At 38.9% G+C, this 17,280-nt stretch overlaps 1 protein-coding gene across 2 annotated transcripts in view; it reads right to left on the reverse strand.

Annotated features, from left to right (window-relative positions):
- FOCAD (focadhesin) overlaps window positions 1-17,280 on the reverse strand; it is a 256,025-nt gene that overhangs the window by 175,961 nt on the left and 62,784 nt on the right. For both annotated transcript variants that reach the window (XM_087822637.1, XM_087822638.1), the window contains 4 exons: window positions 16,976-17,077; window positions 11,085-11,289; window positions 7,511-7,717; window positions 1,072-1,159 (listed from right to left, as the gene is read on the reverse strand). In XM_087822637.1, the coding sequence (XP_087678763.1) occupies window positions 1,072-1,159; window positions 7,511-7,717; window positions 11,085-11,289; window positions 16,976-17,077 (602 nt within the window). The remainder of the gene's footprint in view (window positions 1-1,071; window positions 1,160-7,510; window positions 7,718-11,084; window positions 11,290-16,975; window positions 17,078-17,280) is intronic.

The following is a 17,280-nucleotide window of genomic DNA, read 5'->3' on the forward strand; positions in this document are numbered from 1 at the left end:
GTGGTTCCTCTACAGCTTTGGAATTTCTTGTCAAAAAACAAAATCCATTTATATAAAATACCCACAGAAGGCAAATTTATAGAGACAGAAAGCACGTTAGTGTTTGCCTGGGGCTAAGGGTGGGAATGAAGATTAACTGTAAGCGGGCACAAAAAATTTGCAAGGGGTGGGGGGGAGTTGATGATGCTCTCAAACTACATTGTGGTTCTGGTTGTATAATTCTGTAAATTTAGTAAAAAGACACTATTGTACACTTAAAAATGGTAAAATTTATGGTAAATAACATGTCAATAAAGCTGTTCTAAAAAATCTGTGGCCGTCAGAAGTAGCAGCACTAGCAAACTGTACATATGGGAGGATGTCATGTGCACTGTCATAAGAAAAAAAAAAAAAAAGGGCAAAATAATTCAGAAAAGTACTAGGAAGAGGGGCACAAATAAGCGTAAGGCCAGGAGGCAAGAGCAGGGTAGGAATCAAAGCCAAAGAGCCAAGGGTCCTCCTCCATGTGCTAAAGCCATTTCCAAGATAGACTGTAAGTACAAGAGCAATTCACCTACAAAATCATGATGCATTAAAACACCCGGAATAATAAGCTACACGATCGTATTTACCTCAAGCATGTTTTTAAAACGAGGGTGGGAATGCATCATCAGTGCATCGTGGCACCCTATGACACAATTCAGACAGAGCCTCCATTACCATGCGGCTTATTCTGGACCCAAGAAAGCCAGGCAACGTTCATGTAACAGCGGCATTTAAATCATACTGGACAGTCAGAAGAACGTTATCTTTCATTTGTCTAGCTAGGTTACTCAACAGCCATAAATTAAATCTTGTCCAACGTGGCAAGAGTTTTGAATAGTAAAGGTGTAAGTTATGGTAGATGAAACCTTGGACAAGGTAATACCTTGTTGGACAAGAAAAAGAAGGTTCTATTTGATAATTAAGAAAATTCCAGGACAGAAACTCAAAATATACAGGACTTTATAGCATATATACAGGATACATATAGTTCAAGGGACTCCTGCCAACACGTTATATTTACTTTTTACTGTAATGAGTGGCATTTACCTAGACTTAAGATTGCCTTCTGCTGACTTGCTGGAGCCTGTAAAAGTAGTAAAGCTATTCCAATTATGACCAGTTCAACAGGAAAATCCTAAAGAAAAGAAGAAAACACAAAGAGTCATTAGAAAGTTCTCCAAGCTACGGCTTTGTAACATGTATCCAGGAAGAGTATATTCACAGCATGAAAGATTATAAACTTGTTATAGTCATGTCTCCATATCTGTGGGCTCTGTATCCACGGATTCAAATAACTACAGCCACAGATTCAACCAACTGCAAATCAAAAATATCTTTAAAAAGGTTACATTGTTGCTGACGTGCACTATGTAGTTAGACCTATGATGGCTGCATCTGTACTGAACAGGTACAGATGTTTTCTTGTCATTATTCTCTATTGTCCCCTAAACAATACAGTATAACAACTATTTCCACAGCATTTACATTGCATTAGGTATTATAAGTAATCTAGAGATGATTTAAGGTATGTGGGAGGCCGTGTGCACACTATATGTAAAAACAACGTTATTTTATATAAGAAACTTGAGCATCATGCAGTTTGGTGTCCACAGGGGTCCTGGAACCAATCCTCCAAGGATCCAAGAGATGACTGGACACAGAATTATCTACAGTCAGCCTGCTCTACTAAAGGAAGAACTGGTGAATGCCAGAGCAGCCATACACAAATTCAACAGCTTATATCTGGCCAAAAAGCAATAGGCTAAAAAATAAAGTAATTTAGAGGAATAACACCTTAACTCGATAGATCTGCAAGTCCTCAAAACATAAGTCTTTGAAAACTACCTGAAACCCTGAATTTAAGAATATTTCTGGAAAGCAGCTCAGTTGTCTACTTATCTAATACAGACATCTATATAACTTGAATAATGAATTACACTAAATGCATTTTAATAAATCATATTATAATAAAAGAAACATTAGTGCCTTGGGAGGCAGAGATTATTCTTAAATCACAGTACTTTATTAAGCATATTTAAATGCAGCAAAGCAATAACCATAGAAACTGAAGAATCATTAATTTCACTAAGTATATGAATGAAATGAAAAAGAAAAGGCACGTGCATTAATTTCTAATAAGTAAGATGCGAATGATATAAGATGTTATTTGAGGATCCTAAGTACAGAAGACATTAACACATTATGGAACTAAAGAAGAAAGGCCCACCCCACTTTGCTAAAATTGCTTCATTCTGAAATTTTACAGAAGCACCTGCAGAGCAGAAATACCTATAAATCATGAGGACAGGCAAGAGAAAAAAAGATGCACGAGGCAGAGCCACGTTAAAGAAACCCTTGAGAGAAAACAACTTAGTGTGAGCCACTCAGAAGTTATCATCTTGGAGATGCTATCAACTCTGGCACAAATTAATGACTATATATCTCTAAGTCATTTTTAAAAGTGAAATCAATCAAACTGCAAAATCTTCTAAAGTGCTTGCTTATGGGCTTTAAAAAACCAGCTAAAAGAAAAATTTTGTGAATTTTTTGAATGGAATATACTAATTTATGTCTTTGCAGCTTATACATGTTCGCTATTTGAAATACAGTTGAGAACTATGAAGCAATTTATCTATTTGAGAATAATTGCATCTTGAAACAAATATGCTACAGTAAACACCACCGCCCGATTCTTTGCCATCATCTTTTCCTCAATTTCATTTCAAATTCTGTATGTCCATAAAAAAAAAACAACAACAACAAAAACCCACCAGCGAGGGAATTTAAATTTCAAATTTACCAGCTACCAGGAGGATCAGAGACAAAAGTCTTACTGTATACTAATGCTATCATGGGAAAGCCTTTTTCACACAAGCTGTCGCTGAAAGGGTCACAAAGGAGCTTTTCAGGGTTCTGCAATGGTCTGGAAGCATTTTAAGTGGCTGGAACTTAAAGGTATGAAGGCAGAAACAAGACCAGCCTGTTCAGAATAGAGGGCGACAGGAAAAGAGCTGGGGATGCAAGACACCAAAAATAAGGAAAAGGCACTGCCGAGGGCTAAGCTAAATAGTCCTGAGCTGCCTGCACTTCTGAGAGGTTACAGGTTTTTTGTCTGATTGAGTTTTAATGGACACCACAGACTGGTACCATTTCGTGAGGTCCGCTACCGAAAGCTGTGTTGGACACCTCGGGCGCCACTTCAGATACTGACGCCACTGCCGTAGTTACTGCTGCTTCCTCCTGCCTCCGGCCAGCGAGATCGAGCAGCACCGGCAGTGACAGCCCCGCAGGCCAAAGCTCGACAACTGGGCAACAGACGCCAGGGGCCAGTTACCTCCCCCTTTATTCTGGATCCTTAGCGGGGCTCTGAGGCACTCCATGAGGCTTCCAGAATATTCTGTGAACTGGCTGCAGCAGCCAGTTGCTCTTTAACGGTGGCCAACTTGATATTTGCACTGCCTCTCCCATGGTCAATATTTCACCCTTCTTGTCCCTCTCCCACCTGCTTCCCGCAGTCACACTTGCAAATGAACTCCTGTGGCATCAGCCTTTGCTTTGTGGAAACCTAAGGTCTGCTTTTGCCTTTAGGGAAACAGAGTCTACTCTTGGGGGAACCCAGGCTAATTCTGAGCCTGCCTAGAAAAAGAAGTCAAATATTAAAACAGGAGAAAATGCCTTTATGCTTGGCCTCAGAGATCACTAGAATTTTAATGACAGCAAACCCTTGGAGTTGATACTTTTGAGCACCACCCATGTACCGGGCACCGATGGGCCTAGGGATGCTGTTGTGAACAAGATAGTAGGGGAAAAGGTGGGAGTTTTGTGTTTGTTTTTGTTTTTTTTAAGTGAAAACAAAGTGTAACAAAGGCTACATTAAGGTATTTGTAGCAGACACAACAGAGATGGCAGCCGGGCTCACACTATCTCCCAGGGCCGTGTCTTTGAGGCAACCCTGTCCCCTGGTCAGAGCTGAATGATCCGAGGTGGCCTTGATCAGATTCAGAATTTGTTGTTTTGGTTTTTGTTTCCAAGACTACAGGGAGTTGTGTGTTCTTCCATCAAGAAGCACGAGTGTGTTGCTCTTCTTTTTATGACGTTAGTAGCTGTTGTGCTCAGTGCCTAGTTCCACCAATCCATCAGGAGTCAGAGAGACATGTCAAAGTGCACACGAGGATGCAATCAGCAGAATTCACAACGCAGAAGACTCTACAGCCCACATGAGCCAGCTTTTCCATACACACATGGTGGGGCAAAAGTAGGTTTACACTTGTTTGATGAAAAATAATACAATAATTAATAACAATATAAGAATAAACTGTTTTACATACTCACAACAGCAAACCTACTTTTTCCCGGCCTTGTATACTTCGAGGAAAAAAAAGTGAGAGAGGGAATGGAAGGGGAGCACCTTTAGGGTAAGAGACACCTAAAAGATCATGCACACCAAAACTGTATTATGATGTGTAGGCATACACATTTAGGTGTTAAAACTGTTTTTAATATGTAGGAAAGATACTCCTATAGAAGTCAGGACAGTCAGAGGACAGAGGAGGTTGTGATTAGGACTAGGCTTGTGGGAAACTTACGTAGTGGCTGAAAAAGTTCAATCTGTGTGATGCTTACTAGGGTGTTTGCCTTATGTGCAAAAATGAAAAAGAAAAATCACCTGAGGGTCTGGTTTAAAATACAGATGCTTAAGCCCCACTCAGTCCTGCTAATTCAATGTCTCTAGGGGCAGGCCCCGGGCATTTACATTTTAATAAGCTCTGCTAGTGATTTTTATGCACACAAGCTAGAACCATTTCACCGGAATTAAGCTTCACAAACCTAGTCTGTTTTCACCTAATTATTTGTAGCAAAGTGTTTGTCATAGAAGCTGCTTAATAACTATATGCTAAATGTGTATAGGGGGAGGGGCAGAGATAAGATGGTCAGAGAATGACAGTAAAAAAGTCTAAACTTTATAAAGTTATAATTGATAATTATGTCCACTATTCAAAAGAATCTAGTGCAAGCACAAAAGAACAATATGAGGTTCAGTTAAAACACACAGCTCTTGGTAATTTAGCTATGTAATATTTTCTATATCACATTTATCCATAAAATGTTATGTGTCTATGCTTTTCTATATATTTTCTACACATTATCTATTATATACCTAATAGGTATAACTATATATAGATATAATTGTATAGCTATATAATATAGATATAATTCTACATCTGAGGGGGTTTGATATGATTTTATCATCCTATACATTTATATGATATACAATAGCTATTACATAATGACAGATATATATTACCATATATTATTAATGCATATTACTATAATACACAATAGATAATATATACATTATATATAACACAAGTTATCATTATGTAATAGTATATAAAACAGTATTATCTATGGAGTCCCAGCATATATGACACCATTCTAACCACAAGTTTGACAAATTGACAAATGAATTACTTGAGCCTTCATCAGCTCCCTCCTTTCACCAAAATACACTCACTCTCCCCATTTCCTCACCTGTCACTCACTCCCTCAATCCAGTCTGGTTCCTACCATCACTCCACTGAAACTGCTTCCTCTAATGTGAAGAATAAACTTCTACCTGCTGTGTCAGAAGAGTGCTTATTTTCTCTTCCTTTAAGTCCTCTCTCCGTGACAATACTGACCATTCCCCTTTTTAAGATATTCCTTCCCTTGATTTTCAAGTCATCCGTATCCTCCGATTGTCATACGATCTTTGAGCCATACTTCCTCAGACTCCTCTTGACCAGTACACTTCAAATATTAACCATCCCTGCAGTTCCAACACAAGCCCCGTCAGGCAATCTCATAGTTAAACTCTCACTCTAAAGTAAATGTCTACAAATCTATACCTTTTGCTTAAGCTTCTATCCTGAATTTTAAAACCATACAGCCAACTATTTATGATCCATACATATCTTAAACCAAGCCCATCGCAAATCAAATTTATCATTTTCCCTCTAAAATCAGCTACCATTTCTCAAAGTGAATGACACTATCCAGTTGTCCAAAGTAGAAAGCTAAAATTCTACCAAGGACCCTCTCCCCTCTCCTTGACCATCTAATCAACCACAAAGCCCTACTGATGTCATCTCCTATATTTTTATTTTCCCGTTTCATTTCCCTAATTAGTCCCCTGCTATAAATCGAATTGTGTCCTTCCAACTCCGAATTCACATGCTGAAGCCCTACATGCCAATGCAACTGTTTTGGAGTAAAGCAGCAATTGAAGTTAAATGAGATAAGAGCAGGGCCCTATTCCAGTAAGATCAGTGTCCTTACAAGGAGAAACAATGGAGAGCTCACTCTTGCTCCCTCTACCATGGGAGGACACAGCAAGAAAGCTGTCTACAAGCCCAGAAGATAGCTCTTGCTGGGGATCAAATCAGCCAACACCCTGATCTTGGACTTCCTTGTCTAGAACTGTAAGAAAAAAATTCTGTTGCTTAAGCCACCAGTCTATGGTATTTTGTTATAGCAGCCCTAGCAGTCTAAGGCACCCCTCCTCACCTCCTGCCCTGTAAGTGCTGCCCTGCTCTAAGCAATCCTCCACTCGCCCATCGACATGATCTTCCACGCACAACTTATCAGGGCACCTCTGCTAAAAGGCTCACTAGCATACTACTATCTAGAAGATAAAATGCAAACAAGTCTGGGCCTGCCTCCTACACCTTGATCCTCGACAATCCTCAACGCCTTCCTGGCTCCCGAGCAGGCCATGCTGCTCGTTCTCGTGGTTGTGTCTGGGCCCACGCTGGGCCTCCAGCTGCAATGCCTTCCCCGCCTCTGGTGTGGACCAGGCAAACTCCTGTTCAGACTTCTCAAATCTGAACTCCCACCCTACTTTCCTTAATTGTGCTCTTTAAATACGTAAAGGCATTTGCAATTACTTGTTTGCATGTCTGTAAGTCCCTTGAGGTCGCAGAATGTACCCTTTCATCTTTGTATTCTACAGGGTCTGGCATATAATAAATATTCATTACTTATGTTCTATATGAATAAATGAAAAACTGCCAGCATGGCAGATCCTTAAGTGATGCTCTAAGGAGTATTTAATGATTCATTTTTATAATAAGTGATATTAATTGTAGTTGTACCTTAGTATGATCTAATCATATTAGAGCAACACACCTTTGATAGGATAAAAAGCACAAACCCACCCAGCTCCTTTATAAAAGACTCACTTAAGTGATAACACATTAAAACTTCTTACTATCCAGCCCAGCTGAAGTGACTCAGTGGTTGAGCGTCACCCTATGAACTGGGAGGTGGATGGTTTGATTCCCAGTCAGGGCACATGCCCGGCGTTGCGGGCCAGATCCCTGGTAGGGGGCGTGCAGAAGGAAGCCAGTCAATGACTTATCATTGAAGTTTCTCTTTCTCTCTCTCTTCCTCTCTGATATCAATAAAAACATATTTTTAAAAAAATAAAATTTCTTACTATCCTTACCTCCCTCAGAAGTCCAACACTGTGCTCCAAAAGGTGAATTAAAGATGAGCATTCCCCAGTTATGTTCAAGCTGACTTCACAGACACACAGCAGCTGAAGGGTCAGCTCGGTGAGCTGAATTTTCCAGAAAACAGGATCACGTGCAAGGCTTAAATATACTTCCTCAATGAACAGCATCACTTCTGTTGTCTGTATCAAATCTCTCATCTGTTTAAAAAGTCATGATATTAAAATAATATGCAAACCAAAGGATAATTTTAAGCTATACAAGAAACGTTAATAAAATATTTTTCTCTAAACCTGTAAAGCCTTAAGATGAAGAGATGTACAGATGTATAGTTTAAATGGGGTTAAACTATACAACTCTGCCTTTTCTTTCTGTCGCTAAACAAAATACTTGTTACCATTTTTATTGCTGCTGTCTGGCACCAATTGTTTTCATTTATTTTTCTAACTTCTCTGCATGCATATTTAAGACAAATTACATGGCAGTGCCAACATCTTGAAGGAAATTAAAGTTGGTTTTGAGTTCTCCCAATGAACTCTTTCTACAACTGCAGCATAATCACCTGGTAGAAAAGGGTTCCCATGCTATTCTAATGCACTACTAAGTCCTTCTTCTGCAAGGCATTTGCTCAGAAACCTTAACTGAGAGCATCATTTCCACACTCAGCAGGTGTAAGGAAAGACCATATTCAAATGGCATGGGTACCTTCTCAATAGGCTAATGTACTGGGTAGGAAAGACTTGGATGCTCTTGAAAAATCTCAATTCAATTCAAACCCAGCTGTTCTGATCACAATTCTGGGGTCGGCATTAAGGATATGGTCCTGCTAGCAGACATACTGGCTTTTCTCCGAGATTACAAGCAATGAACCATCTGCTTCCACCAGAAGCCTGTATCTGTTAAATTCATCAAGAGGAAAGCCTACAGTTGACCAGCTGTACCTTTCACCAGTCTCCACCATCATAATAACCCCAAATGACTAAGTTATACACAGAGAGAAAAACTAATTCCTAGCAAACAAGAGATAAAAAGATAAGATCAAGGGGGAGGAGATAACAAAATACTAGGTTATAAAAAAATAAATGTGAAAGATTCAGTCATTTTGCTTTTTTGCAAATATCCAGTGGGAGAGGCAAAAGACCACCAAGAAAAGAAAGGGATTTGAAATGAAGTAAAGCCTCATGTTTGACATTTCCTTGAATGCATTTTTTATGCATATTTGAAATTTTCTGTAAGAAAGTCTTGGAAAGACAACCTCAACAAGTTAGCATTAAAGGCTCTCTAACCTTCATCATTACCAAAATTCTTAAGAACAATTTTGAAGTAGTGCTCTAGCTTGACGTAGAAACAGATCATGCGGAATGGATAACAAGTGTGAGGAGTGGTGTCACAATTAAAAACAAAGAACTACTGGGACCAAAGTCAAGAATAAAGTTTAATCCCGGCTGGGCGTGGCTCAGCAGTTGAGCATCGACCTAGGATCCAGGCAATTGGGGTTCGATTCCCGGTCAGGGCACATGCCCAGGTTGCAGGCTCGATCCCCAGTCGGGGGAGTGCAGGAGGCAGCCAATCAATGACTCTATCATTGACATTTCTATTTCTCCCTTTCCTTTCCTCCCTCTGAAATCAATAAAGATATATTTAAAAAAACAAAACAAAAGAAAAGAATAAAGTTTAAGACGGGTAAGTCCCAATAAAGAAAATTTCAAGAATACAGAATTGAAGGGCAACTGGCACAATAAGAAAAGGAAAGAGGAGTTCTACTGACTACCATCTGATCACAGGTTAGTACGGTGGCATGGCTATTTCTAAAAAAAAATTTTTTTAATTAATGTGATTCTATTCAAGTGCTCAGTGCTCAGTATGGGTCAGCACTGAATTCAGCACTAAGAAGAACATTTCATAGGAAAGAACATAATCTGAGCACCAATAAACTAGAGAATTCCTGCCAAAGGACAGTGAAAAGTCTGGAAACCATTTCATGTGGAGAAGTGGAGAAATTAATGAAGGAAAGAAAGGAGGGAGGAAGGGGAGGGAGAAGACCAACACAAGATAGGGTGCAGATGGGCTTTTGAAAAAGCTTGTTTTGTTCTGAGAATTTAACTAATGAATTTAAAATCTTAGGAAAATGCAGGTCAATTAGAAGAAGTACTTGCTAAAAGAAAGAAAGGTTGCCTTCCAAAATAGCACACTTCCCATCACTGTTTCATTTGTCATGGGACGGCTTTCTTTTACAAAGTATGAGAAATGTCTGTAATGAGTGGGAAAATGGGTTATATGGCTGCTAAGATCCTTCCTAACGCTCAGGTTCTTCACTAATAAAGCCGATATGTTAAGTGATTAAATGTGTTTATGTCACTAGTTCCATTTGTTGTTTCAAATGATGTCTCCCTCTTTTTTCTCACCTATCTCAACTAGATTAACAAGCACCTATTCCCAGAAATAATCCACAGAGCTCACTTTGAATAAGTATTTAAGCTTGCCAATATGGGTTCACAAAGATGCAGAAAACATCTATCCAAGAGCAGGGAACCGGGTAATGCAAGCGAAGTGTGGCAAAGTGTACCCTAATTCAAGATGTTCTGCGTACACGATGCTTTATTGCCCACACAAAACAAAAGCTTTGGAGAAGCCATGGGAGAATTCATGTTAAATCACTTTTCTCTGCCTTGATTACAGGAAAGCCAACTTATGAGTCACAAAGGGAAGATTCACTCTCTCCATTCCTTGCTAACACAAACTTAAAACAGGTCATCTGTGGCCTGAGCAATCACTTTGAAAAATATTCTCCCCATCAGCTAAGCAGCATGGTGCTCAGATGCTAGGCAAAGGACAAACCTCCATGATGGAACTGGATGGCCTGATAAATGAATCACTGGATTAAAATCACAACACACTGGCAACTGGAGTTGTTGTTTTTTTTTTTTAAATCTGCAGTTATAGAAACATTATCTCAAATTTATCTCTCCCCTGAACTCCCTAGACATTTTATCCATACCTCTGTTAAACATCTTTCATCCATCTACTTTGAATTACGAAAATTTATATACTTGGTTTAACTCCCTTACTAAACTGTGGGCTTCTCAAAAGCAGGATCCATCAGGGACTCCGCACATGTTGTAAGGAGACATGTGGAAACTGAAATCCAGCCAGCACTCAGCTGGTCAGCCCTGGGTCTCAGGGCTCTATCTGCCCTGACATACACCTTTTTCTAATTTGCACAGAGGTCTTTTTTTTCTTTCTTATACCTCTCTCTGTGTCTTGCACAAGGAGAAATTCAACTTAAGATTCTTTTCTCTGAGAAGCCTTTCTTAAACAAAGGAAAGTTTTCATTCCTACTAATCCTAAAATGGGCTATGCTGACTTACATAACTGTGAATTTAGTTAACATTGTATATATTAATGTTAAATCTAGACTTGGTTCCTTCATCATTTCCAAAAGCCTGCGAGCATTTCGGGAGCCAGGATGTGTCCGAGTTTGCCAGGGCACATGGGTTCTACTCTGTATGACAATGACAATCAGCGCTTGCTGATGCTGTCTTAGTGAAGGACAACGGAAGGCCTTACCTGCAAACATGGGACCATGTCGCAACACAGCTGAAGTATCTGTTGTTCCAATACTGATGGCTGTTCTTTGTCACAGAGAACCCGGGGTTGAAGTAAGACTTTCAGCAGGGCCAGTCTGAGTTTAGCATATTCTTGTAATTGGGATGGTTCACAATATAGATACCATAGAAATGGTGCCATTATTTGGACGCACGAAGCTTCTGACCTGCAAATCATGGAACATAGAAGCAGACACTGAGTTAAAGAGAGTATCAAGCAGGTAAGTGTCAAATACGAACTAACAGCTTGTGACCTAACATGAACTATGTTGTCATCAAGCGTAGCTTCTTTTCATGATTCTTCTATTCCACGATGATCTCCATCTCCAGGATCAGTTTTTGGTGAACATCGGCATCATCTGAGAACCTTTTTAGAACTACGGATGTCAGGGCCCATTTTCCAGGAATATAACACAGGCGTGCAATTTTGGAGAACTCTTTAGGTGAGGTTCTATGTAAAACAAAGCCATACAGACAACCCAAGATGCTCCTAACAGTTCAATATTCACTTGCCAACTTGTTAACACGGTGCACAAGTAACTGCCCTTCATGCCTTTAAAGTCATTTGATCCTTACCACAACCGTATGGAAATAAGAAAAATATATGTTGTATCCCAATTATGTAGAACCTGAGGTAGAGAGAGGTGAGGCAATTTGCCAAGTCCTTCCTCGTAAGCTCTTCCACCTCAAAGGACAAAGACCTTGCCAATCTTCATATCTTTAAATTTCAATATATCCCAATAACTTCAAGTCCAAAGTCACTAAAACACCAAAACAACCTTTGAAATATAAAAATTTCATCATGTCATTAACTAGCCTAATAGTTTACCCTTAAGGTAAAATGTTCAGTCCAATTCACAAACCCTCCGTAACTGGGCCACTGCTTATCTTTCCAGCTCATTTCTTGTTCTCCATCTTCCACTGAGCACTAAGCTTTCCGATCTCCCACCGAGTCGTCCAGGCTTCCTTCTCACTTGCCATTCTCTCGACCTGTAATACTGGCGCCTTTCTCCCTTTCCTATTTCTACCTAATGCGCATCATCTTTCAGTTCTCTCCTTTAAAAGAACGTGCCGGGGCCTTCCCTGATACCTAACCTAGGTCAGAGCCTCACAATGTTCTTCCAAAGGACAATGACTTATCATCATTATTTATTTACTAACTCTCTACCTTGCCAGACTATAGGCCAAATGAGGGCATGGACCATGGCTTTCTGTTTACTTCTGTATAACCAATAACTGTACACAGTAGGCCTCCAAACAGATACTCAATCATTAAATTAACTGATTCAGTTACACTAAATTATAGAGCGGTTTTACAATTAGCATGGACCAATTAATATCATAATTTTATTCTAATGTTTTTCACATTTATTATACATAAGAAATTATTAGGTAAGATACAAAGATGAACCAGGCATTATCTGTTCTTAAGAAGCACAGACTCTGGGGGTTGAGGGGTGAAGGGGGCCTAATATATGGTGATGGAAGATAATTTGACTTTGGTCGGTGGGAACACAGTGCAATATACAGATCTTGTATCATCAAAATCTACACCTAGCCCAGCCGGCGTGGCTCAGCGGCTGAGCGTCGACCTAGGATCCAGGAGATCGAGGTTCAATTCCCGGTCAGGGCACATACCTGGGTGTGAGCTTGATCCCCAGCAGGGAATGTGCAGGAAGCAGCCAATCAATGACAATGACTCATCACTGATGTTTCTCTCTCTCTCTCTCTCTTCCCCCCCCTTCCTTCCTTGACATCAAAAAATATATTTTTTTTAAAAAATCTACACCTAAAACCTATATGAACCTATTAGCCAATGTCACCCCAATAAATTTAAGGAAAAAAGAAGCATAGACTCTAACAGGGGCAATCAGTTCTGTTCCTGGACTGGAGGGTACAAAAAGGTGCAAAGCACAATGCTACACAGAAGAAGTAGTATTTAAATTGTGATTAACAATGTAGTTTTATAATATAAACATTCCACAGCAATTTCAAAACATCATTAACATTAAAAAAAATCTTAAACTTACCAAATCAGTAAGATTTAATTTATTTATTCGTTTGGCAAAATGTATATAATACCTACAGCATACCATTCACTCCTATAGGTATGTGCTAGAAACAGAAATAGAGTAAATCCTTGCTCTATGCAGCCCACAATCTGGAAGTTGGTGTGTCCCCCGCCCCCCCAAGAGCACAGATACTTACATAATCTACAAAAAAACAAAGGACTTTGATTTCATAATTATTACTGAAGCATATCTTTATCAAACCATCCACTTTAGGAAACTGAGAACAGCTTCATAGATCAAGCAAGCAGATGATGTATTATGAGTTAGACTACGAAGCACAGGTTTCCAGAAAAGATTTAAGAAACATTGCTTCCCCCTTTCTCAAATAATGTATTCCCCAAAGAATAAATACTCTCCAGGTGTCAAGAACATCCATGAATAGCTTATCAGTTTCCTCCTACTCTGAGATGAAGGTGAAATGCAAGGTTCATAGAGAGAAATATATCTCCAGGACACTTATTATTTGACATCAGGAGCATAATGTTGAACTTTTTTTAAGGGCAATATACAGTATAATCATGCTATTTAAAACTCTCCTTGGCTTCATCTGTCCCTATTTTAGATACTGCATTTCCTATGTGGATTCTAATGATTAACCAGCACTTCTGTACGTATGAAATTGATAGGGCTTAAGGAGAAAAGGAAAAATATAAAACGTAACCTGAAATCCCAAAGTGATTAAGAATGTTTGCACATGTAACCAAGTGCGCCTGAACCCACATATACATCTTTCATATTTCTGTCTACCATAAGGGAGAGGTGGCGGGAGAAGACCTGGAACGAGAGTCAGAAACAGAGGCTTTCGGCCCCACTCTGCCTTTAACTAGCCATGGGACCCTGAGCAGTCATTTAATGTGTTCTTAGTTCCCTCACCTGAAAAGCCTGTTAGACTAGACAACCTTAAAGAATCCAGATCTAAAGACCATGACATTACTGTCAATTTACACAAGTCTCAGTTGCATGAAGGTGAAGTTTTAACATCACAAGGCCCTCTATAAGTGAATGCAGAATTTAACTATAAAATAATGCCCCCACTCTGGCTGGGTGGCGCACCATCCTATACACCAAAAGGTTGCGGGTTTAATTCCCGGTCAGGGCACATAGTTAGGTTGTGGGTTCAATCCCCAGTTGGGGTGCCTTTGCAAGGTAACCAATCCATGTTTCTCTCTCACATCAATGTTTCTCTCTCCCTCTCTAAAAGCAGTAAAAAAACATATCCTCATTTGAGGATAAAAAAAGTTACTTTAAAAAATAATAATGCCCCCCAAAAACCTTCACATGAAGAAAAACTTATTTCCAGACCTCCACATACTATTAAAAATGAATGCAAACAACTAGTCTAATCAATAATTCCTAATTCAGAAAGAGCTAGATTACAAGCTATCTTCACAACATTTTGCCTCCTTCCCATAGTTGTGAATCACTATTTATATTAAATTATCCATTTTTTTTCTAAACAACTTAAAACTACTAAGTTAACTTACTCTAAAATTAAATCTCAGGAAACTAATAGTCTGCTGAAAAAATGCAACCAGAATTACAATTCCATTCTGCAAAGAATAATCTCATAGTGTAAAAGTAGAAATGAGGCAACTGAAGTTGTTTGCAAATTAATATAATGTAGAACCTCCAAAAGGCTCTAGATAGTATACCCTAATACCTGAGAGTTTAAATGAAAGGAATAAGTCAGTAGAAACTTATCAGAAAATAAACTAGTCTACTAATATTTTTTTCCTTATGGATATCTGGACAAATTTCATTAGAATAACTACTTCCAAATCCCAGTACTCCTTTAAAATGAAAATAAAAAGCTAAACTAATTTCTTGTCAATTAAAATGTTGAAAAAGATATTCTTAACAAGCTTAGTGACAAATTTGGCAAATCAGCAGCAACATCTTTTAAAAAGTATCCCTATCTATTTAATAAAGAGAAATTTCATTAAATTTATTATAAACTTGTTTCTGGTTTCTGACATAGTTGAACAAAGACTTATTTAGTAAATATTAATCTTACCTTAGAAAATGCAATCCTAGGTGAGAGAAGAATGAACAATGATGTTTATTGTGAACTATACCTTCACATGCCACATGAATTTTTCTGACTGGCAGATGATTACCAGGTTCCCTATCTCTCTTTAATACTCCCTATAGCAATATATCCTGCCTAGAAATTCCATCTAAAGTTGAAGTTATGGACTCAAATGGTGTTCTAAGAATCTACCTATAGACACTGTAAGAACTTCAAGGCAAGAAAACACGAATGTAGTTGGTGTGGTGAATGTAACTCAGGCACTGGATTGCCCTGGACAATGGGACCCTATCATGACCTTGCATGATGGTACTGAATATATATTAGGAGGTACTCTACAACCCACTACCTTGGCCGTGCCAATCTGTGGGCCTCATGTACGTAAGTGCAGCATTTATAGAGCACCTAGAAATATGCCAGGCCTTGTTAATACAAAGAATAGCAAGATAGTCTTACCCTTGCCCTTAGGAAGTTGCACAGTTAATAGAGGAGAGTCATATAACAATGTAGTAAGTACAATGAAGTTAGAAATCACAACTGAAATTATGGGAGCATATAAAAGAGAGACCTAGCCCAGCCTGTGGTAAGCAGAGGCTTCCTAGGAGAGAGAAGGCCTAAAGAGGCATTAAAATAGAAAAATTAGTCAGGAAAGGGTTGGGGTAAGATTTAAGAGGGTGAGGTGGTACTAATAAAAGCACAGAGGCAAGGGAACAGCACTGCTTCCTGTGTGGGACGTCCGTGTGCTGCTGAATACATAATTCAAAAGTTGTGAGACAAAGATTAGAGAAGATAAAATTGATGAAACAGGTAGAAGCCGTATCATACACAGAGCCTAGCATGATATACTAAATTTTATCCTGTAGCCTGGGGATTTTCCAACTACTTCAGAAACCAAACTCCCCCCCCCCAATAGAAGCTTCCAACAGATCTCAGCATGCAAGTTCTATAAAAATAGACTTGGAGGGGTGGGGGTGGAGGGGAGCATTCCCTGTACTCAGCCCATACATTGCAAGTGCAGTTTGAAAACCACAATTTTTTGTGGCGATTTAAGCAAAGGAGTGATACAATACAATTTGCTCTCTTGATATATCACTCTGATGGGTGTGGAGAGAATGGAGTTGAGCAAGATGAAATTAGAGGTAGAGATGTCAGTTAGGAACAAATGGCAAAAGCCAAAAGATGACGCTCTGAGCTGGTGCCATAGTAGTAAGGATGGAAGAAAGGGGTAACTCTGAGGACCCTAAGGAGGCCTTTGTGAAGCTAAACTAACTGCACATGTGGTTGCTATCTGGTCCCAGTTGGCACTATCACTTGATCCCAGATTTCTAATAGGGAGAGTTCAACTCACTAATGAATTTCCAGGTGGGGAAACCTGTCTTCTAAATGTATTGTGCATGGAGTGTCAAGGCTTTATGCCCTGTTTTATATTATTGCTAGGAAAAACTGATTTGTGTTATTTTGCTTTATATAAATTAACTATTAAAATAATGTATCATTTAAAAATTTTTTTAAATCAACTAACCAATGCTTAACTTCTTTAATAGCTTTTCTCATATTTAATATTTCAACAGTCAATAAATCTGGTAGGTTTTTATTTCCTTACGCTTAAGAAGAAAATATTAAACTATATATGTGTGAAGACATTTCTTCAGGTGAAAACACTGTAGTCAAAGCAGCTTAAAAAGAAAAAGCCAAGCTCTAAAATTAGCATATACCATTTCCATCACCCTCAGATGTTTTATTTTACATTACCTTTCAGGGCATTGCTGGAAAAAAGCTGTCAGCTGCTGCAAAAGCACTGGCCAGCAATCAGGTCTGTGTTCAAGCACAGTGATCAAAGGCTGAGGATGATTTCTGAAAAACACAGGAAGTCACATTGGAAACTGTCATTTCAGGACTACATATTCTCAATATCCAAATATAGCACCAAAAACAAGAAACAAAAGAAGAAAGTCAATGCCATCTAGAGACTTTTTGAAGGATTCATAATTGTGGCAAACTATCATTTGCTGCATTTGTTGCAGAGTTGGTTCATTAGAACTGACATTTTTTTCCTT

The sequence above is a fragment of the Miniopterus natalensis genome, chromosome 12 (genome assembly GCF_054644295.1).
Source record: "Miniopterus natalensis isolate mMinNat1 chromosome 12, mMinNat1.hap1, whole genome shotgun sequence".
In the NCBI taxonomy this organism is placed as follows: Eukaryota; Metazoa; Chordata; class Mammalia; order Chiroptera; family Miniopteridae; genus Miniopterus; species Miniopterus natalensis.